The 24861-nt window shown below is 35.2% G+C and overlaps 1 protein-coding gene across 1 annotated transcript in view; it reads right to left on the reverse strand.

Moving 5' to 3' along the window:
- Window positions 1-24861, reverse strand: part of TUBGCP3 (tubulin, gamma complex associated protein 3) — a 130284-nt gene that overhangs the window by 76303 nt on the left and 29120 nt on the right. Inside the window, exons 4-11 of the mRNA XM_006883803.1 lie at window positions 21697-21774; window positions 20494-20711; window positions 15356-15525; window positions 10757-10875; window positions 9338-9463; window positions 5911-5979; window positions 5426-5558; window positions 2561-2727 (exon numbers count right to left, since the gene is read on the reverse strand). Coding sequence (XP_006883865.1) covers window positions 2561-2727; window positions 5426-5558; window positions 5911-5979; window positions 9338-9463; window positions 10757-10875; window positions 15356-15525; window positions 20494-20711; window positions 21697-21774 — 1080 coding nt within the window. The remainder of the gene's footprint in view (window positions 1-2560; window positions 2728-5425; window positions 5559-5910; window positions 5980-9337; window positions 9464-10756; window positions 10876-15355; window positions 15526-20493; window positions 20712-21696; window positions 21775-24861) is intronic.

Genomic DNA, 24861 nt, shown 5'->3' on the forward strand with positions numbered 1-24861 from the left:
AATGACACTGTTCTGTAGTTTCCACACTCAGTTGGGTCACCTTTCTTTGGAATGGGAACAAATATAGATCTCTTCCAGTCAGTTGGCCAAGTGGTTGTTTGTCAAAATTAGTGATACTGGCTCAGGACAGGGAAGGATTCAGAGCTGCTATATATAGGGTCACTATGCATCAGAGGCAACTCTACCAATAGCATTCTATGACACATTTGGAAGCAGGAGTGGCATCCATTTCCTAAACAACTTGCCTCCAGAAGCTCTATGAACTTTGATAAATGTCAACAGTTGTAAAAAAGTTTCAGGCCTTTGTTCACAGCATCATTATGAGTCGTCCTTGACTCAAAGGCAATCAACAAAGTTTATAAACATGCAAATATGTATATATAAAGGAGTAATATGTATGATATTATTGGTATGAGAGCACAATGTGCTTTCTAAAGTATATATACACCCAGAAAACACTATCATACACAGTAAGTTTTGCTATATCTGTTTTAAAACCCTTACTATGTTTTAATATGTTTTAGTACAATTACTGTATTAGAAAATAATATCAGCTACACACAAATTTCATGTAAGCTAAATTTCATGTAATTACATCTGTAAAAACACTAGATGAATGCCAGAAACTATAATGAGCTGAACCAAGCTATTTAGGTATATACCAAACATGAACATAGACACAAACCTCAAAATCTACTGCTGTTATTAGGTACCACAGAGTCAGGACCAACTCACAGCTGACCCTTGAATGGGTTTTCAGAGACAGTAAATCATCCAAAAGGACACCGACCATCTTTCTCTGGTAAAGCAGTTGACAGATTCTAACTATATGTCTTTGTGTTGGCAACATAGATCCTTACCAGTAGATCATAAGAGCTCCCTATAAAATCTACTAGCAGCCTCTCAAATCTTCATTACATTCCTTTGTCTGATTCCAAATAACTCTTCTTAAAAAAAAAAAATAATAACTGTCTTTTCGCCACTTCACTGTAACTCACAAATTGCAACCCTTTCAATGGTCACTTCCACAGGCAAGAATAATGCTTTTTCAAGGTAAAGTGCCATATCTATGTACTTCGTAACAATTTAACATATAGAAAACTGTGTATCATTTTTATTAGCTTCTTACCTTTCTATTTTTCTTAACATCATGGCCAAAGTTTTTTAGTATAGTGCTCTTAACTGTACATTTTGTCATAAGCTCTATGATTTTATAGAGTATGGTGATTTCATAGTATGGTGAAGCATACAAAGTATGCTTCAAAGCATAATTGAGTGCACTTGGGTAAGCACTTAGAGACAAGCAAATAACTTGTTTCTAGCACTATACTTAATTTTAATACTATACATTACACATGCAACATACATTTTAGCACCATATTTAATCCAAGTGGTACATAAAGTTATCATTTAAAACAATGTAACATAAACTGTTGTTGTGGACTGTTGAATCAGAGCCAAACCATAGCTGACTCTCTAGGTTTTCAGAAGCAGTACATCATAAGGGAAGAGACTGCTCATTTTTGTCCCATGGAAAAGCTGGTAAATTTGAACCACACACCTTTGTTTTGGCAGCACAATTCCTTAGCACAAAGCCACCAGACCTCATCTAACATACACCACTGTACTGTTAAGAAAACTATAGTCACACTCAGCAGACATGGTCTTTGCAGTGCCCTCAAATTGCTAGTAAATTTGACAAGTTCTTTGACTGTTTCTCATCTTAAAAGTGATACTGAAGTAGAATAAGATCCAAGGACTATCTCCTAAGGGAATTAGGAAGATGTAAAACAAGCAGAATGATTTTTTTCCCCCTGTACTACCAAGCTCACACATCCTCTCTCCATCCTATGAATCATTTTATCAACATTATTCATCAACTAATTCTTTCGTTGAGCATATTTTCCTCCCCAAAGAAGTGGTCCATAGCAGCCAGTGACAACCAATTTTCTAAAGCATGTACAGAAACAGTGCTGACAAACCCAGGGCTGACCTACTCTGAATAAACTGTCAAAAAAAAGGACTCCAATCAGAGACACTGCTACAGTGCATGCATCTTATCTCATAATAAATGTCTCAAAGCAGACACCTCTGCAACTGATTCCATCTTGAAAGACTAGCTATATACACAGTTCACTATCATAATTTCACCTATATGAACCCATTTCTTGGAATTCCTACCTCTCTTCATGAATCAACACGTAATCTAAATCCCTTTTTTTTCCTGGAGAAGGTGAATTGGTCTCTGCCTCACCCCGTTTCCCATCTCAAAGCTTTTTAATAAATGCTTTGCTAGTATAAAAAGTTATGGTCTCCCAACTGGTCATTCCTACTAGCGAGAGAAAAGGTTTGGGGCCTTTGCAAGGAGAGCGTTCTATGGTAACAAGATTTTCTAGTAACCAGAGATGGCTCTTCTACTAAATAATAAGCTTTCAAAGCACTGTGAAAAATATGTATGCCATTTAAATGAAGTATCATAATATCAGTGTTAAAAGAAAAACAAAAAATAAAAATTTAAAGCTATGTGGAGTAGTACTATCATACTATCATTAGTACATACCTCATGGTATGTGTCCTCCAGTTCTCCATCATATATCCAACGGTACAGAAAAGTCAGAACAGGATGAGACACCAAGCTGAGGATATTCTGTACTAAAGATCGCATATACGGATCTCCTGTTTTTGTATAGGCATGAACAGCAGATGCCAGTTCACCACCTTTCCTTCCTAGAAGTAGAAAAAGCAGTGAAGTAACAGAAATGTAAGCTCAAAGTATAGACCAATAATGTAACACTAACAAAAGATGAGGCCAAATCAAGAAAAAGTTTGTTTTCTCAATAATTTTGTGGATCTAGAAGCAGTTGTAAATATGTCACAGATTTGTATAAAGAGTAAAATTCTAACACTGGACTAACATGAACCTAATCAAGGTTCATACACAGACGGTTATTCCTTGCTACTAAAGAGTGAATCAGGAGCAAAAATCTGGCTTTAATTGTTTTGGGCTGAAATACATTAACATTCATACTTTATCCAGCAATCTATCACACACACATACTCAACACACACTTTGTCTCTCCTAATTCTCTCTCTCTCACACACACACACACACACACACACACAGAGAGAGAGAGAGAGACACAAAGAAAAAGATACATACACACACTCAGCCTTTAAACAAAAACCTTCTAAACAAAAACCTTTATGAAAAAGGCAAGGAGTCAGGTCTAATGCAGTGGATTAACTTTAAGCTTTGGGCTGCAAACCCAAAGTTCAGTAGTTAGACTCCACCAGCCAATCCATGGAAGAAAGATGAGGAAGTCTGTTTCCACAAATACTAGAACCTCTGAGCTTTGGTTTACCTACTTTCACCCCATCCCAAAGAGTCACCAAGAACTGGAATTTCCTTGGCAGTTCTATTTTTTAGGGAGGCTATAATATGGTGGTCTCAATCCACTAAAATGATTTCACATAAGTTTGATAAAAAAAAATGTTTGATAAAATACGGCCCTAAATAATTAACATAAGTTCTACAAGAGCAAAATATCAGAGATAAAATATCTGAAGAAGAATCTCATTATGCTAAAAATTCATGATTTTATACTACATTTTGAACAAAAGATTGACATGATCAGATTTTCATACGATCCCTCTGGCAAGTGTGCACGAAAAGGAAAGTAAAACTGGGTTACTAAATAGTACTAGGTTAGTACATAGGTTATTTAAATAGTACAGGGGAGAAACGGGGGGGGAAATGTATGGCTTAGAAGTTATAGGAGGAGAGGCAGAGATCTGAGATATAAAGGAATTAGAAGTAATATGACTTTAGTACCTAATGGATATGCAAAAGGAGGGAGATGCTATTATGGTAATGAGAGTGTCAGTAACTGGAAAAATGCAAATATTCCTTTCTTTTTTGAGGGGGAATTCCAGAAGAAGGGAGGAAGCAGGCATAGACAGCACAATTTTGAAGTTAGTTTTAGACATACTAAAATGTCAAGTTCCTGTGCATCACCTAGTAGAGATGATGGTAAATACTTACTATGTTCTCCCTAAGGATCAGATGAGACACAACAATGTGAGGTGAGACCAAATCAAGAAAACTTTTGGTTAGCAAATCTCATTGTGTCCTCAAAACAATCCTGTAACTAGCTATTATAATACTCCAAAGTTACATATTGAATACAAAAAGGAGTTCTTGATCAATACAGCACCAAGGCTTCTGGCTCTTCCCAATTCAGTCACTGCCAGCAAAGCAAAAATGGAATGAATCTAAATTTCTAAAACTTGAGTGCACCAGAATAACTAGAATGGGATAAAGGTCAATATCTTGCTAGAAACTTACTCTCTTTTAAAAACAAAAGGCAGTTTATATGTTACAAAGCATCCAAATCTCCTGACTGGCAGAGTTGGAAATAACATGGCTTGATAAAACATAGCAGGCGATTATAATTTGCATGTGTGTGTGCAAACCTGTAACTGTTAAGTCCAACTCTTCAGCAACCCAAGAGTACAGAGTAGAACTATTTCCATCCGGTTTTCAATATTTCTCAAACCTTCATGGGAGCAGGTTGTAGCACCTTTCTCTGTATAGAGATTAGTGGTTTTGAACATCTGACCTTTTAGCAGTCTGACATTTTTAACCACATGCAATGTACTACCAGGAATCCTTAGACATAGGGTATATTTTTCTTTTTAAAATGTATATAGAAAAAAGAGATCTTATGAACAACAGAGCTTAACTTTGCCCTAATATGCATCATCCTCAAAAATCTGATATGCTTAATAAACTCGTTAAAGTAAAACACTACTAAGATATAAACAGTAGAGAAATATATGCATGAAAAAAATAAGAGCACATTGCAACCAATATCATAGAATAATTTTTGTAAGGATAATTGAATGGTAAACACATTTTCTCTATAAACTTTCATATAAAGCACAATATAATTGGGGGGAAGCCATATCACCAAGAATCACAAAAGATAAAAAGTTTAAAATCACCTTTTTTTTTTCTTTCTTTTTAATTTTTTATTTTTATTGTATTATCTTTTTATGTGTACCGTCAAATCAGATCTGACTGGTACAGGAGAGGACTGTCCTCTCCTTCTCAAGCAGAGCATCTGGTGGATTTGAACCGCGTACCTCTGGGATTGCAGTGCAGCGTCTTGCCACTAGGCCACCAGAGCTCCCTTTAAAATCACCTTTTCAGTGAAATTCTTAACTTCTGCAAATATAAAATACCTCAAAATGTTAGCAACCAGCTATTTTTACCCTTAAATTCATATGAATTTATATAATCTCCAAAAGTTATAGTTAATAAAAAATATATTAAAAAGAGGGTTACAACACCAGAATGGGTAATATTTCCTAACAAATGTTTTAAAAGAAACAAGTTTATGCACAGCAAAAAATAAAAAATGACCTTGACAATGATCAACCAGGGCTGCAAGGGTCTTCAGTCTTATTTTAGGATCATAAGTCCAAACCAGGAGACGCCGAAGGGTTAAGCTACTCTCCAGGCCCATATTTACACCCTGATCATCCTCTAACTGTAGCTGAAAAAGAATGATACATTTAAGTACAAATAACTTCTGTGTTACACTTTCAGTACATGTGAAATCATTATGGGGAAGTGACCATTCTTTTGAAAATGACGCAAATGGCCCCTTTAGAGAAAAACAGTTCTTTAAGGCACATGTGATCTATTTAAATACTAGAACTATGAAAATTGGCAACTAATTTGTTCTAGGATATAATGAAACATCACCCATATAAATTCCTTACAAACAATACTGTCAAACAGATTTTCCTTTAAAAGAAGTGAAGAAAATGAAAATATTGTATAAAAAAAAAATCTAACTTTTGTAATTCCTGAATGCATACATAAAATAAAAACAAAATACTTACCTGGGAATGTAAAACTGAGAGTAACCGGTAATATTCCTTGAGTTCTTGGTGCAAGGCAACGCAAAAGCTCTGCATTGAATGAAATAAGAATATATAAAATACAATATATTCATTACATATAATTTTAAGTAAAAAGGTAGATTATTTTTAGAGAAAGTTTAAGTTTAGCATGATTAATTTCAGATTTTAAAAAAATTCTAAGATTATAAGGAAAAAAAGACTTTAAAATGCAGTAATATAAAATATTACATGACACTGCTATAGTGATTATCAACCAATTTACAAAAACAATAGTTTATTTTGTTTTTAGGTGGTCTGATGGTACTATGTATATGGCATTTACCAGCTAACCAAAAAGTCAAAGTTTTGAATCTACTAGTCCCACCACAGAAGAAAGGGGTTGTTTGCTTCTTCTGTAAAGACTCATACATTTGGAAATCCTCCAGGTTAGCTTTACTCAGCGCTCTCTCTCTCTCTCTAACCATCTAAGTCTGAACCAACCTATAGCTGACCCTCAAGTGGGTTTTCAGAGATTGTAAATTAGAAACAAGAAGAATGTCATCTTTCTCCCTCAAAGTAGCTGGTGGATTCAAATGACCAGCCTTTGAGTTGGCTGTGCAACTCCTTACTCACCAGGCCACCAGAGCTCTCTACTGTGTTACATGGGTCACTGGAACACAGTGCTTCTACTTTGTTTTCATTTTTGGTGGGAAGGGGGTATTTTAGCTTTATACATAAAGAATTAGCAGCAAAATTTGTATTTTATAGAGAATGATAAAAGTAAAGACATGATAAAATGTTCCTTGTAGAAAATGGAACTGGACTCACAGAAATCCTAAATGGCTGTTTGAAGGGAAAGCAACTAAGTTTCACTTGGTTTGCAATTGCCACTCAACTACTGGTGTTATAAGGAGCCCCATACTAAATTACTTCAACAATAGAGTACTTGCTCATTAATGCCTAATGTTAAAATGAGAGGAAATACTAATTTAGGCCTTCTAAGAATATGGCATCATTTATTTATCAAACCAGGTCTTCCTTTTGATAAGTATTACTAATATACAGTAATGCTAGGCACTGTATAAGAAACTTTATATGCACTCTCCCTAAATGCTTAAAACCTTTAAGGATTAGGTAGTAGTAAGCTTTCACATGTGGGAGAAGTCTGGGCAATCACCTCTCAAGCAATTAACTGCATATTTAAACCCTTTAGAGAGTCAACTATGGGTTGGTTCCAACTTGACACTACACAACAACAACAACAACAACAACAACATCCTTTCACATATGAAAACACTCCAATCCCAGAGGTGCACAGTTCAAATCCACCAGATGCTCTGCTGGAGAAGGAGGAACAATCTCCTCCTGTGCCAGTCAGATCTGATTTGACGGTACACACACAAAATAATAAAATTTAAAAAAAAAAAACACCATTTTGTTGTTGTGTACTGTCTAGTTAGAACTGACCCACAGTGGACCCTCCAGTGGGTTTTCATAGGCAGTTAATAGCACAGGAAGACATTATCTGTCTTTCTCCTGTAAAGCAGCTGGTTGATTCAAACCACATACCTTTGGGCTGGAAGCAAAAACAAAGCCCCCAGAGCTTTGCATGGATGTACAAAGGCAAATAAACTGTAATTTGTTGTGTCAAGATATAATAATAATTATGGTGTGAACTAAAATCTGAATCCTAAGTGAATTCTAATGCCATACTGATAAGCACTAGTCATATTATTATGTTTATGCTATACTTGAAATGTTCAGTTTATTTGACTCATAATTTTGTTAATGTTTTGGTAAGTTAACTGGCAATGATAATTATCCAAGAGTCAACTTGAAGACAAAGGAATTAGGACTCTGAAAACTTTATTCTCCCTTGTTAGCAGATTCTTGTTAGGTAGAAAAGTGGGAGGAAAGAGGGGGGGAAAAATAACTCTTCCAGATGGCTTGCTATTTCTACAGCATTAGCCATTCAAGGCAGCATCACCAGTTGGCTCCAGTATTATACATCCTCCTATGAGAATTCTCAAAATCAATCTCACTGTGCTGTCCGAGGTATGACCAGCAGATTCAAGCATTCCTGCTAACAGGCTTATGTCTATTAAATCACCTCCTGAGTCACCAACAGCTGGTAGCCAAGGTCCATGTCATGATTATCTAATGCTGCTGTTGTTATGTGCCATCGAGTCGCTTGGGACTCATAGCGACCCTATGTACAACAGCCCTAAACTCTGCTCTGTCCTGTGCCAATTGCACTGTCTCTGACACTCCCATCCCGATTATCCCAGTCACTGAATCAATCCACCTTATAGAGGGCCTTCCCCTCTTGCGCTGTCCCTCCACCCTCCCAAGCATGAGGTCCTTCTCCAAGGACCGGTCTCTCCTTATAACATGTCCAGAGTATATTAGACGGAGCCTCAGAATCCTTGCCTCCAAGGAGCCATCCGGTTTAACCCTTTCCAGGATGAGTCTGTTTGTTTTCCTAGTAGTCCATGGTACTCTCAATACTCTTCTCCAGCACCACAGCGCAAAGGCATCAATTCTCCTTCTATCATCGTTAGTCATTGTCCAACTCTCTGATGCATAACAAGTGATTGCGAAGACCATGGCCTGTATCAAACGCACCTTAGTCTCCAGACAGACACCATTGCTCTTCAGTACTTTGGAGAGGTCCCTAACAGCAGACTTTCCCATGGCAATGCGCCTTTTAATTTCCTGGCTACTGGTGCCAAGAGTGTTGACTGTAGAGCCAAGCAAACTAAAGCTGTGAACAATCTCAATCTCTTCTTCATCCATCCATACATCCATAATGTATCTAATGCTACTATAACAGAAATACCACAAATGGATGGCTCTAACAAATAGAAACTTACCTTCTCATCTTGAAGAAACCAGAACACCAAATTCAGGATGCGAGGTTTGAGGAAAGGTTTTTCTGTTTGTTGGCGCTATCAATTCTTCTGTCATCCTTATTATTCACTGTCCAAATCTTAAATGCACAGCAAGAGACTGGAAAGATCATGGCAGGAGAAGGATAGGCAATCTCCTCCCATGAGATTTACTTCCTCTGAAAACCCACTGAAGGGTCAGCTATGGGCTGATTCTGACTGGATGGCACATAACAACAGCAACAATGGCTTGATTCAGGGACACCTTAGTCTTTAAAGAACTTGTGATTTTCAACAATCCCTTTTGCTTTTTTAGTCCTCCAATAGCTGCTGAAGCAGTTTTATCCTTTTAGATAAACTTTTTAAAAATCTACTCTGGTTTCTGTTTTCTCAAGTAGTCTCTGACTAGGAGTCTACAATCAAATGTCTTTTGATCATAAGAGCTCTTAAAGATTATTTTCTCAGTGAGAGTTAAAGCAGACTACACATTTCTCCAAGTGAACGGCATCCCAAATAATCTTCCTTAATATTGAACATACCTGACCCACAAGTCCAAATGAACGATCTAAGCTCTTCTGGTCAATGTATTTTCTTATTTTATTATGTAACCATCCCAACTCAGCAAGTCTGATTGTTGTATCTCTCAAAGATTTATTTAAGTTTGCCTAAAAGGAAAATAGATTTAGTGTTAAAAAGTTTACCAACCATGTAATTTTAATAATTACTGTCACAATCAGTTGCATTTTATTATAACTCTATAATTCAAAATGTGAAAGCTAAAACTAATATTTGTTTTCATACATAACCATTAACAGTGACAACAATAAGATACAAGAAAACTGACAAGATGAGCTGACAGATGAGGATTTAAAACAATTTAAGATAAATATAAAGTGTTTAAAGTCACTCTCAGAACAGTGACTTATTCAGGAACTACAATCCTTCCTCATTATGACATGCACTGTGACTTTACTTATTTAAATAGTTATGGAAAAATAAAGAGGTGTATAAACATAATTTCTTCACTGTTTCTAGTAGATAAAAACAAAACCAAAACCATTTATGATTCTGTATCAACTGCAAATTTTAACGTTCCTCTGTGTATAGAAAAGTAATTTAAAAAGTGAATTGCTTATATTTTAGGTGTCCCTGAGTCTAGCATGATTCAGAGTGAGTCATACTCAAAGTATGTGAATATAAAGAAAAATAAGTGGGAAAGGAATCAAGTATTAACTACAAAATGTGTCCCAATAACCAATCACTCTGGAAGGCAGTTTGGAGCCTCCTCAGAAAAGTGAACATTAGAAATTCCATATGACCCAGCTATTCCACTACTTAGAATAAACTCCGAGTAAATTAGAATTGAGGCACAAACTAAGACTTGTACATCAATGTTCATAGCAGCGGTATTCAACATTACAAGAACATGACAACAGCCCAAATGTCCAACCACAATCGAACAGACTGAGGAAAGTATGGTACATTCACTTGATGGAATACTACACAGCATACAGGAGTAATGATTTTATAGGTCACTACTTAATTTGGGAGGAAGTGGAGAACATTATGCTGAGTGATGTAACTCAGGCCCATAAGGACAAATACTACATAAGACCATTATTGTAGAACATGTATGAAGATCCAATGGGGAGGCAGAGGCATGAGAATAGTGGGGGTTAATCATAGGGTCACGATGGGTGGAGGAAGAGGTGGGTAAAGGAAATGAGAAAGATCCAGTGTGGAAAAGTGTATACAAACCTTTTAAGTAAACCAGTATAAAATTAAAATTTTATTTAAAAAAAAATCTTACTAACAAAATTATTTAAGTCAAAATTGACACATGTATATAAACCAGAATTTCACAGTATAATTTGATTGTAAATCAAGACCTCATTACATTAATATCATCTTATAAATTAATAGCAATTTTAAAAATATTTTAAATTTTATTACTATACCTTTCCTTCCGCTTTATAACAATTTTCAGCATTGTTCATTTTGATGATTTTGCCATCTATGCCTTGGAAGACAAACAAAATATCTCGGACAAGGGCCGCTTCAGTAACTTCCATATTGCCTGTATAATGAATTTTAAAAAAGAGTACTTGCTAAACAATGTATTTTATGAAAGAAATCTTATGAAACAAGTTCGCTTTATATTATTTATTTGCCACCAGTACAATATTTACAAGCTCAAAAGAAAGGCTTAAGATTTAAAAAAAAAAATGAGGTTAGAAAGAAACAATGTTCTGAAATGGGATTGGAAATGAAGCAATTTTTTATCTAAAAGTATTTTTAAAAGGCAAGGATATAATTGGGAACTTAATATATAATTAAGATAGCACCACAAATCAATAATAAAAGAATGGATTATTTAATAAATGTTTTATGAAATACTGTTTACTGTCAGTAAGTATGCTAAATTGGATACCTACCTAATATCACATAAAAAGGGTAAATTTTTATCCAATTCAACAGTTGTGAAGTTATGGTCTGTGGTCTCCTAAGGTTCCCCCAAACCTTTTAAGAACGTCCACAAGATCAAGATCACAATTTTCGTAAGATACCATCTCCCTTTCCATCCACTGTGCTAACATTTGTACTGATACCACAAAAGCAATGGGTGATAAAATTGCTGGCCAACTTATCACAAACCAAAGAAGAGATTAACTAATGGTTCTTGTACTCTTGACCTCTGCACATTCCCAATATAAATACTTTCTAATAAAAAAGTTGGTTTCACTTAAGAATATTAATCAAGCAGTAAAAATCAGGAATCTTCTATCTTCACACTTGAGTAATATGTCTCATATCTGATTAATGAGACACACAAAGTATGTCTCGATTATTGTACTGTATACTGAAAATCATTCTGATAAAGTACTTGTGTATTTGAATTACAAGCTGAATTAGGAATTTTGTCATGAGACACGAGTTTTATTTAAGTGACTGGCAAACTGTTACTCAAACCAGAGTATTTGGTACACATTTTCTCCCACGTGAGTTTGCTCCTTCAAAAAAAAACAACTGCAACTGCTGCCAATGACAAAATTCAAACTATTAAACCAGTATCAGAATTTTAGAGAACAATTATCATAAGGTTGACAGCATCCTATTTCAAAACTTTTCTGATGTGATTTTTCAATACTGTATATGAATATTTAGAAAATCTACACAACTCAGTTGATCAATATTTTTCAAATAACCACTGATGTTATTATAAAATCTTGAATAGGTACAAGAGGTTTTAAAAAGTACTACACAGACCAGGACTGACAAGAATACAAAAAGCTTGCTGACAGGGTTTCAGACTCCACAATGGAATTTTCAGAAGTCACCACTTCTCAAGGTTTTGTCCGATATCCAAAAGATTATGCACAACAATCTAAAAAAGCTAATTAAAATACTTCTCCTTTTTCCAAAGCTAATAGTAGAGCAGAGATATTTATGGTTTACATAATTCCTTTTAAACAGAGCTAAGTAAGAATTTAGGTATTAGACCAAAATAGAGAGGAGGAGGAGGCAATGTTCAGAAACCCAAGACATTGGAAGGAAGAAAAAGAAACATGGTCAGAGTATTTTATGAAGGAATCAGCATTCATAAAACCAACCCAAGCCAGAATAATTAGAAATAATGTATAGGTAGGTATTTCACTATTCTATAAATATCAATTAAATCAAACTGCTTACTCAAGACCTATATGTCACTCTTGACTATTTCTTTTTTGTCTGCTTTTTTCATTATCAATTACTAAGGATAAAGTTTGAATATTTATTAAAGGTTTCTCTTTTCAGTTCTGTCAGTTTGGTATACTTAGAAGCTTTCTTAGTAAGTAAATACAGATTTAGGATTATTATGTATTCCTAAAGAATTTACTTTCTCATTATAATGAAATGTCTTCCTTTATCTATGGTGATATACCTACTCTTTATCTCTATTTTGATATTAATATAGCCATCCAACTTTACTGTGATCACTGAACAATATAGCTCTTCTTCCCATTCATTTACTTTCAACATATCTACATCCATATATTTTAAATATGTCTCCTGTAGACATCATACAGTTCTCTGAATGGATATAAAAAAGACCAAATAATGTCTTTAATCTATTTACATTTAAAAGTAACTATGCATTTATATGGATTTAGAGAGAAGTTGGACTATATGAAAAAGAATGTTGTGTCAGGATTAGAGGAAGACTCATTAACAAACTGCGCTATATAAATGATACAATAAAGTGAACAGGTCTTAAAGCACATAATATAGAAAATTAAAAATTACATTTTCCCATATGTATTGCATCTCAAACTAAAGTAAACAAGAATTCTAATCACTGGACCAACAGGCAGCCTCATGACAGACAAAAGACTGCAACTGTCAATTTCCATTTACTTGGTCACAATCAATACCCAAGGCAGCAGCACTCAAGAAATCAAAAGACATGTTACATTGGGAAAACTGTTCTCAAGGAACTCTTCAAAGTGCTAATGAACAATGATGCACTCTAAAGACTAAGATGCATCCAAGTAACAGCATTTTCAATTGTTTCCTAGGCATCTTAAAGTTGGCTAATGAATAAAAATGGCACAAGAATAATCCATGACTTTGAATCGTGGTGTTGGAGAAAAAGAACTGAATATTCGAAGTCTGTTTAGGAAGAAGAATAACCAGGGAGCTCCTCAGAAGCAAAAATGGCTAAAATGTCATCACAGCTCACATATTTGGGCATGTTGACGAGAGGAGGCAGTTCTTAGTAAAAAACAAAAAAAAACTGTAACAATAGGCTTGAGTATGTGGGGAATTGTGAGGATGGTACAGGATAGAGCAAAGTTGAGATTGGCTGTTCACAGAGTTACTATGAACCATAGTAGACTTAATGGCACCTAACAACAACTAATCTTAATCTCCCATATTTACTTGTATATACTTCTTCTGCCTTCTTTTGGATTAATCGAGTTTTTAAGTTCACTTTATCTCACAGTTTATTATAGAATATAGGTTTAAAAGTTCAGGTTCGAGATCAGGAGTTATTACAAACCAAAAAGGTTTAAGGAGAGTGATTTACTGCCTCTGAAAACCCACGAGAGGGTCAGATATGAGTCAGCTCCAATTCAACAGCACACAACAACATGGTGTTCTGACTCAGTCTTGAAACTGACATTATAAACCCAAGGCTTCATAGCTATTATATTTGAGAGAGAGTTCTGCTAGTACAGAGAGAAATAGGCTGGTAAGTGAAAGTTATGTAATGGCAGACTTCTGCAGATACTGATGACTATTGCTAAGAAATAATGGCTGCAGGGTATATTCACAATTCTCAAAGATACTCTTCTTCTTTGCAATCTAGACAACGAAAGATAAAATAAAGAGGAATTTCTAAGTCAGCAGATTATGAACCATCAGGTCCATTCTATTTTTAAGTCACTTCTATTACCAACACTAATAATCATAATTTTCTCAAACAATCCAAAATTTCCTTCTACATAATAAAAGGGCTTTGAAACTCAAGGGAGCATTTATTTATCAATCAAATAAATCATTATTGAATTTCCTTAAAACATCAGAAACTCTAGCATGTACTAACATAGTGATTAAAATAGAAACCTCCACTTCATGGGAAAAGTATACTATTTAATAAACAGACCAAATCAATACCAAAGAAGAATTGATGACTTTTGGAGCTGTGGTGTTAGATATATTAAACACACAATGTACTGTCAAAAGAACAAATCATTCTTGGATGACATACACTCATAATGCTCGTTGGAAGCAACAATGGCCAGACTTCATTTCACATTTTTTGGACATGTTACCAGGAGGAGCCAATCTCTGGATAAAGGCATCATGTCTGGTAAAGTAGAGAGTTAGTGAAAAAGAGGAAGACTTTCAAGGGAGGATGGTCTTACACACGAGCTGCAAAAATGGCTTCAAGTGTAGCATCAATTGTGAAGATGGTACAGGACCGGGAAGAGTTCCATCTACCTGGCAACAACTACTATCACCATCAAAATGACTAGGAAAAAATATCCCAAAAAATAAGGCAGAATAACAGTTTTAAAAAGGGAATTTATAACGAAGACAATAATGATCCAAGCAGAAGGAGCAACAGGGACAAGATGATAGAAGAATGAAAGGTGTTCTGAAATTCATGCAGTAAAGGAGGGTTATGTAAAGTAATAAAATCAGACTCCTAGGGCATTATAGCTCACATTAAGGATTCTGGACATTAGCAATAAGAATTTTAAAAAAACCAAGAAGATTTTAAAGGAGCTCTGGTGGCTTACTGGTAAGGATCTGCACTACCAACATCAATATACACAGTTCAAATCCTCTAGCTGCTCTGCAGGATAAAGATGGTCAGCTTCCTCCCAGATTTATCTGCCTTTGAAAATCCACTGGAGAGTCAATTATGGTTTGGTTCTGACCTTATAATATACAACAACAACAAAAAGGTTTTAAATAGAGATCCTTTGATCGGTATCTTATAATAAAAGACCTGTGAATTCTATATGCCCAAAGAAAAAAGTTATTTTTAAATATATACCCTTACTTACCACTTGCATCCCCTTCTCTCCGTGATCTTGTCATGTTCCGAGACACAGTGTTTGGAATACCTTTTGAGGTAGTGGTTTGTAAAGGCTGGTTTGCAGTTAAAGTCCATGCAAGACGTGACCCCAATTGCTGTCGAAGGCAATCTCCCACTCCTGGAGTCTGATGGGACTGTCTAATAGAATGAAATAACATTTTATATCTTTAAATAACCACGGTATTCATTGGAAAAAAAAGATTCTGGAAATTCTTCTTTCTATTACTATGTTGAATTATATAAATTTACAAATGTAAAATTGATAATAAAACATTTTTAAATTGGTTTTCAAAAAACAATTCACATGATTGTGTTTCACTCATGTATATTATGTTTTATAAGTCATTCGTATACATTGTAAATATCCTCCTTGGTGAAGTCTTTGCTGGTCTTTTGCCCACTTTGTAACTGGACTTAACGTCTTTCTCTCATTGGAGCACAACACAATACTTCAACATGGTAAAAGTCCATTAAAAACTTCCAGTATTCATGATATCTTTAACTTAAATTCAAATTAAAGTTTTCAGTCTCCTTTATTAAATGCTAAGTTGGATTCATTCAGCAAAGACACTGGGTATAAGAGTGCTGAAAATAATCTTACTTCTATAACTACACAGATTTCTTACAATAAAAATCAGTCTATTTCACCTTTTTTTCCATGCATTACCAACCTATAACCTCTCTGACATGTTTGTTGTTGTTGTTATATGCCGTCGAGTCGCCTGCGACTCATAGCGACCCTATGTACAACAGCCCTAAACTCTGCTCTGTCCTGTGCCATTCGCACTGTCTCTGACACTCCCATCCCAATTATCCCAGTCACTGAATCAATCCACCTCATAGAGGGTCTTCCTCTCCTGCGCTGTCATAATTTTAACTTTAACATCTATGATTTATTCAAGTTATAAAATTCCCTAATACTCTTCTTGTTCTCTACCCTCAATTGTCAATATGAAAAGAAACACCATAGTTTTAAATTAATTTTTACAATGCACATATGTCAAAAGTACATACTTTGTCAAAATAGCCTATTTTTTATAATTTTGAAAATATGTTTAAAATGCTTTTCAAAAAATCTAAAGAAAGCATTTCTCATATGTTTTGAAAGCTGTAACAAAAACAATGTTTCCTGTAATTATAAAACATTTAAAAAAAAAGAATCTCAACTGTACCTATTATTTCTAAGTGGAAGAAGCTTGATTTAATATGAGTGTAATATTGGTGGATTCATCTAAAAATTTCTATTGACGTAAAAGAAGAACAGAAAAAACTGCATCCACCTTTTTTAATACCCCCTATTAATAGGGTCACTATGAACTGTACTTGATAGCACTTAACAATATTTTTAGTGTAAAATGAAGAAATCCACAGTATTTTAATATAGTCTAAATTTAAGGAAAAAAATCCAAAATGCCATTTTATTTGAAGGTTCTCAAAAACAGCTCCCCCCCTAGTGTTACAAAACTTAATTCATCCAAATCCTAAGTTTTAGATAAGAATGCCAGTTTATTTGTTCAAACAAAATATAAATTTTAGATTAAATTTATAGAATACCACTGTTAAATGTTTCATATATTCATTATAGAACCTTATACCTCTTTTCAAATAAACGTGTATTATACACACAATTCTATTATCTTGAACGATATGGTATTCACCTGGCAAACACCATTTATTTGGTGCTGAATCCTTGGTCATTGTTCTACTGAAAAATACTAACTTTCTGACAAAATGATTTAATGTGATCTCTAAGAATGAACTATAGCAAAAAACAAAGTCACCTGGATATCTATACATATATAGTATGTATACTGTATACACTACAGAGCATTGAGAAGCTGAAAAAAAGGGAAAAGATGCTGAAGTAAAAGAGCTAACAGAAGATTTCGAAGGGCAGCTAGAGAAGACAAAGCAAGGTAGTATAATGCAATGTGCAGAGAGAGCGGCAATTGACAAATTAAAGGGAAGAACTTGATTGGCATTTCCCGGTCTGAAAGCACTTAAAAAACAAAGTTAAGCTTCGAAGTGAAATACTGAAAGATACTAACAGCAAAATAAATTCTGAATGATCCAGGAAGCATCAACAAAAAAAAAAAAGATAAAGGGAATACACAGAGTCATTTGTACCAAAAAGAATCGGTCAATACTGAAATATTTCTGAAAAGTACCATATGTTCAAGAACCAATGAAAGAAGATGGCAAAACCACACTGAAAACACTGGCAAAAAATAAGATATCAATTGACATGCTTTGACTAACAGGTATAGCCTAGGACATGCTCACAAGTCTATATGAGAAAATTTGGAGGACAGGTGCTAGCCAACTGAGTGAAAGATTCGTATTTGCTCCAATCCAAGAAAGATGTTCCAAGATAATGTAAAAATTATCAAACAGTATCATTAATATGTAATGCAAGCAAAATATTGCTGAAGATCTTTCAACTATTGCTAGAACACTACATAGCCAGAGAACTATCAGAAGCTCAAGCAAGGTTTGGAAGAAATCGTGGCACCAGAAATATCACTGCTGATGTCAAATGGATCCTGGCTGAATGCAGAGCATATCAGAAGGCAGAGAACATTGTGCTTCATTGACTGGGTAAAGGCACTGGACTGTGTGAGTCATACCAAATAATGGTCAACACTAAGATGAATGGAAATTCTAGAACAATTGTGCTCACAGGAAACTAATACCTAGACCAAGAGGTGTGTGTCCAAACAAAGCAAGGATATACTGCATGGTTTAAAATCAGGAAAGCTGTGCATGTTTTCTTTCTACTTATTCAGTCTGTATTCTGAGCAAATTAATAATGTGGTATCAGGATTGGAGGAAAAGTCATCAACAATGTGAATTATGCAATAACTTGCTGAAAGTGAGGACTAGAAGCACTTGCTGCAGAAGATCAAAAGCTACAGTTTTCAAAATGGATTACATCTGGACATCAAGAAGACAATAATCCTCAACAAGAGACTGATAGGCAACATCATGATAAATGGAGAAAGATTAAAATTGTCAATTATTTCTTCTTACTTGGTTCAATGATCATTGAAAAACAAGGAACTCATGAAATATTATGCAAAATGGATAAGCCAGGAGGACATTGTGCTGAGTGAAATATTTCAGTCACCAAAGGACAAATATTGCACAGGGTCACTGTTGTAAAAAAGGACTGATATCGGGGTTGAGGGAAGATAGAAGGAGGGAAGGAATGATGTATATTGCATTGAAACAAACTGACTACCGGCAGTCAGAGGACTAGGAAGCATACTCCTTGGAAAGACATCAGTCAGAAACCTTTCCAAATAACCGAGGAGCACTGACGTCAGTTTGAAGACTAAAGTGCGCCTAATTCAGGTAATGGTCTTTTACATTATTTGCTATGTATCTGAAAGCTGGACAATGAATAAGAATTGATGTCTTAGAGTTATGATATTGGAGAAGTGTGTAGAATTCCTGGACTGCCAAAATAACAGGTATGTCTTAATAGAAAGTGAAATCAGAGCACTCCATAGCGGCAAAGATGACAAAGTTTCATCTCACATACTTTGGATATTGTTAGGAGAGACTAGTCCTTGGAAAGGGACAGCATTCTTGGGAAGATGGCAAAAAAGAGGAAGACATTCAACCAGATGGACTGATACAACAACTGCAAAATAATATGCACTAAGAAACCATCACTGAAGACCACAGTTCTTCAGGATAAGACAGCTTGGCAATTTTTCAAAAATAACTTACTGGAAAAAAAACCCAGAAATCAGTGAAAAGAACAATCATTGACAGGTAAACATCTTCTACTCTTGTAGAAGAAATGTGGAATCAGTACTTCCAAATAAAAGTTCTGCATAAAGTTTAGCAAGGCAACAAGTAATATGTTGGAGAGGATGTGGAGAGTTAGGGACTATCATACACTGTTGGTGGGACTGTAAAATGGAACAACCCACTCAGTAAGGCAGTTTAGTGTTTCCTAAAAAAGTTAAACACAGGAAATCCATATGACCCATCTATTCGACTACTAGGAATATACCCCAAGGAAATTAGAACTGAGACACAAATGGAGATTTGTACGCCAATTTTCATAGCAGCATTACTCACCATCACAAGAAAAACAAGAAATCAGTCCAAATGTCCAACTACAAATGAATGGATTGATAAACTGTGGTACATCCACACAATGGAATAATATGCATCACTCAATAACAATGATTTTAAAAAATACTACATAACTTGGGAGAGACTGGAAAGCATTATGCTGAGTAAACTAACTCAGACTCACAAGGACAAATATTGCATAAAATCATTATTGTAAAAATAGAAGGATAACTAGTAAAACATATATGAGGACCCAAGGCGGGAAAGGGTGGATGTAGAGGGTTGAGGATGGATGGGGGTGAAACCACAGGGTAGCACAATTTGGTGGGTAGAGGAAGGGGCTGAAGGAAATAGGAAGGATCTGGCAGGGATCTGAAAAGACAAGATAATGAAGAGCAAGGTCAAATGGTGATTAATTGTATAAAACATAATGCATAGGAATGACTGTATGAAACACAATGTGAATGAAGAACAGTGTGAAACACAATGTATATGAACTTTGTAAGCAAACTAATATAAATTTTAAAAAGTTCTGCATGTTACACTTATGAACTAGGTCTTTTAGCTCTCCTACGTGTGCTCTCTCTATATGTATGTATATGTATGTGTGTGTGTGTGTATATATATATACACACATATATATGTATATATTTTTTTTTAATTATCAAGGTTAGGGTTAATAATTTTTTTCCCATCAACTGACAGAAAGAGTGGAAAAACATAGCTTTACCAAAGAGTTTAAAGAAAAATTAATTTTTTTTAAAAAATATATTTCATACAACCACCAGATGCTCTACTGGAGAAGGAGAGGCAATCTCCTCCTGTACCAGTCAGATCCAATTTGACGGCACACACACACACACACATACACACACACACACACACACACACCTCCCCCTAATACAGTCTAGAATACCAGCTGGTATATATAAGAACTAAACGTAAAATGTGTGAGTAAAAGTCGGAAGATTTTTGTTTCCACTATTTAATGGTATGCACATTCTAGCTTTCATTTACCCAGGCAGAAGAGATTGTGGTGTTGGTGTTGGGCCATTTAGGGCATACATGTTTAGACTGCTGATTCCACTGCTTCCCATGCTGCCAGAACTCTGTGCTGACTGGGTACTGCGATCCTGGTAATTCAAGGGGAGACTCTGAGGCCTGGCATAATAGTAAGGAGTTGAATGAGCATCTCTTGGCAAGGCTTGAGCAAATAATGTGGCATAGCTAGAAACCTTAAAATAAAATTTAAAAACCATTAGTAATGTAGAGATATCAAAATAAAGAACACTTTTATAAAATCAACAAAGAAAATTAACTGGTGTTCTTTCAACTTCTGTATGTGAATTTTACACTCATTAAACAATAAATTTAGTTATTACCTCTAAAACTGATGAAATTTTAAAAATTTTCTCAACTCTCACACGTCCAACAAGATATTTTAATTAATTTAGAATATAAAGAAAAACAAATAATTGTAGAAATAGTGGGATTATTATAAATAAGTAGATACTCATTAATCAGACTAAGCTTTTGGGATAAGTACTTCTACCACATTCTTCAAATTCTCAAATTCTGTGAAAAACTATCCAATTATTCTAGACTATAAAAGACTTGGAAGTATCAAAAATAACATTTTCACATATTGAGTTATAGAAATTAATCCTACATAACAACATGAAGTTTCCGCTAATATAACTTTACTTGAAGTTCATAATGTTACCTAAAACCAGAAGAAAAATCTAGAGCCTTCTAATTCACATATCTGCCTCATATATTATTATCATTACAAAGCAAAATTTTTCAAAACTAAAAATGTCTATTTTATTACAGATAATTATGTCCAGATACAAAGCTCTGCATCTGAGACCTGGACAATGTATAGGGATGACAGAAATAGAATCGATGCCTTTGAGCTGTGGTATTGGAGAAGAGCACTGAACACCCCATGGACGGCCAAAAGAACAAACAAATAAGTCTTGGAGAAGGTGCAGCCAGAGTGCTCTTTGGAGGAAAGAGTATTTTAGAAAAAGGTCACCCAATAATTTAGAAAAAGAAAGAGTATCTTTAGACCCTTCAAGAACTGTACTAAAAACAAGGTAAATACTTACTTTCTTAATTACAGATCCTGGTTCCTATCAAACAATGATGTCCTTCTCCCAACAAAGACAGTAAGTCTCTTTTTAAAGTACATTAAGCTTCTAAAATATAACCATTTACCTTGTTTGGCTGTTTACGTGGATCTTCACTAAGGCTTAATAGGAGGTAGAGTATTGACCATTTATTTTTCAAAACTCCCTGTTTAGAAAGAAAATTTAACATGAAAGAATTTTGTATTACTCTCCAGTTTTATCTTTCTCTCCTAAATTATATTTATCTCAAATCAGAAATGCATTTAACATTCACACAGTATCATTAACAGTATTTTGGGCAAAAAATATGAAAAGGTGTTATGAACTGTGTCCATCAAACATATATCCTAGCTTATATATTTGATGTCACAATCCCACTGGGAATAGGGTATTCTTTGTTAAGTTAATGAAACAAGACCAGTGAAGAATATCTGAAACCTAGTAACTTTTGACATATAAAAAGAGAAGAACAGACAAAGACAACGGGGGGGGGGGGAGCAGAACAACAACAAAAAGGCAGAAAAACATACTATACCGTTGCTGTTAGGTTCCATGAAGTCAACTACTACCCATAAACCCTTAAAACCAAGAGTAGTGAAACATACACTTTGAGCATGATATGTATCATGAGAGCCCAAACCTTGAAAAAGAGATCATGCTGTGAAAGAGGGAGAGTCAGAGGAAGACCCGCAACAAGACAGACTGATACAGTGACTGTAACAATGGGCTAAAGCATATTGGAGAAGTGTGGATAGTGGAAAACAGGGCCAGGTTCATATCTGTTGATAACATGGCAAAGAGTTACAGATGACTGGTTGTCAAACTACAACTTCTATTGACTTATCATTCAAAGACTAATATTAACTATTACATTCATTTTACTTAATGACATTTTGGGGGTGGATCTTGGTAAATTTAAGGGTCTTAGGAATAAAGTATTTGACAAAGAAATCTTAGCAAATTACAGTGAATAGAAAAATAATGAAAGTTTACAGAGACTTAGAGTTTCCAGTCATTCATTATTGCACTTTCCTCCCTGCCCACCCCCTCCCACCAAAAATTAGCTTTTTAAAACAAAGAAATGTTTGACAACAACTGATAACAGAAATTTTAAAATATCTGCCTAGAAATAAAATATAAGAAAACAAGGTTCTTATTACTAATAAATACTATAAGGCAGAAAAACATAATTTATTAAATAAAGTAAATAACATTTAAAACTTTATAAGGAGTCAAATGGTCAGCAAAGAAGCTTAAGCTTATAATTAAAGACAACCCAAACCATAAACTCATTGCTGTTTAGTTGATTCCAACTTATAGTGACCATACAGGACAGAATAAAATTGCCCTACATAGGGTTTCCAGGGCTCTAAATCTTTAAGAAGGTAGACGGTCAGATCTCTTTCCTGCTGAGGAATTTGAACAACTGACCTTTTAGTTAGTGACTGTGTGCTTAATCCTACGCTGTTGTTGTTTGGTGCTGTCTAGTCGTAGACAACTCATAGCGACCCTATGAACAAACAGCTTAAGCACTGTTAGTACATAGAGTTTCTGGAGGCAAGCCATTTCAGAAGTGGATGCCGTTTCTGCTTCCAGGCTTGTTTTAGTCGGGAAGCTCCAGCCAACACTGTCGACCATGGGTACCCATTACCATGATTGGCACATCACTGTCACACTCTTCAGCATCACAGCAACCACAAGTTACCTCTGTACAGCAATGTATAGACCAGTGCAATCCTATGCTACAATTGCTATTATTCCTGCTGTTATTGTCAGTCAGAACTGACTTCTAGCTGACCCTCCAGCAGGTTTTCAGAGGCTGTAAACCTCACAGGTAGTGACTGACCTTCTTCCTAGCCCAGAGCAGCTGGTGGATTCAACCTGTCTCCTTTTAGGTTGACAAAGCAGCTCCTTACCTACTAGGTCACCAGAGCTCCCTACTTTGCCACTAAGGCTCCTTAAGTTTAAAGATACAAAACATAAACTGAAACAAAAATTAATAAAAATTAAATAGGAGTTTAATCACAGTGTCATTAGGCCCAACACAGAGATTTCCCTTTTTTTATTTTTGTAACACTCATTTACACACTCTGTGCTCCAAGCAGTCAAGTACTCATTAAAGGATGGTGATTCAAGCCCACCCAGAAGAATGCTGGAAGGCAGGCTTAACATTCTACTTATAAGTAGTCACCGTTTTGAAAACCCTAGGGTTCAACTCTGCAGAAATTAAGTTGCCACAAGAAGGCCACCATGGCTAACAAATTATTTTTTACATGAAACAATTTAGAAAAATCACTCATTTCTAAATTCCAACATCCAACCAAAAGATTCAAAGTAAAAAAAAAAATAAAAATAATAAAATACATACACACATACACACACACATATATATATTACTCATTATTCAGTATACCAGCACAAATTAGGATCCAATAGGCAAAGTTAAAAATGTAGTTAGCCACCAAAAGATAAAGGTAAACAATCCAATTGAAAAATGGGCACAGGATATGAACAGATTTCACCAAAGAAGATATTCAGATGGCCAACAAGCACATAAGAAATGCTCAAAATCACTAGTGCTAAGAGAGATACAAATCAAAACAACTATGAGATATCATCTCACCCAAGTCAGAATTGCAAAATTTAACAGACCAGCAAGCAACAAATGCTGGCGAAGTTGTGGAGAGGCTGGAACCCTTATTCACTGTTGGTGGAAGTATAAAATGGTGCAACCACTGTGAAAAACAGTGTGGTGCTTTCTTAAAAAGTTGCAAATAGAGATACCATTTGACCCAGCAATTCCACAATTGGGAATATACCCCCAAGAGACCATAACTGCCACCCTAGCAGATATATGCACACCCATGTTTATTGCGGCTTTGTTCACCAATAGCAAGGAGTTGGAAACAACGCAAGTACCCATCAACAAACAAATTAATATATTCACACAATTGAATACTATGCTGCATTGAAAAACAAGGGACTCATGAAATATTATATGAAATGGGTGACCCTGGAGGACATTATGCTGAGTAAAATATCTCAGTCACAAAAGGACAAATATTGCATAGTGCCACTGTTGTAAAACAGGACTGACATCGGGGTTGGGAGGAGACTGAAAAAGATGAGATAAATAATATATACTGCATTGAAACAGATGAGGGAGAAAAATGTTTAAAAGCGGTATGTGATTGGGTATTATTGTCATGACAGGAGTCCAGAACAAAGGCTGCGTAGTGGAGTGGACCTGGGG

Source organism: Elephantulus edwardii, unplaced genomic scaffold (genome assembly GCF_000299155.1).
Source record: "Elephantulus edwardii isolate Elephantulus edwardi_28Jun2011 unplaced genomic scaffold, EleEdw1.0 scaffold00030, whole genome shotgun sequence".
NCBI classification, from domain to species: Eukaryota; Metazoa; Chordata; class Mammalia; order Macroscelidea; family Macroscelididae; genus Elephantulus; species Elephantulus edwardii.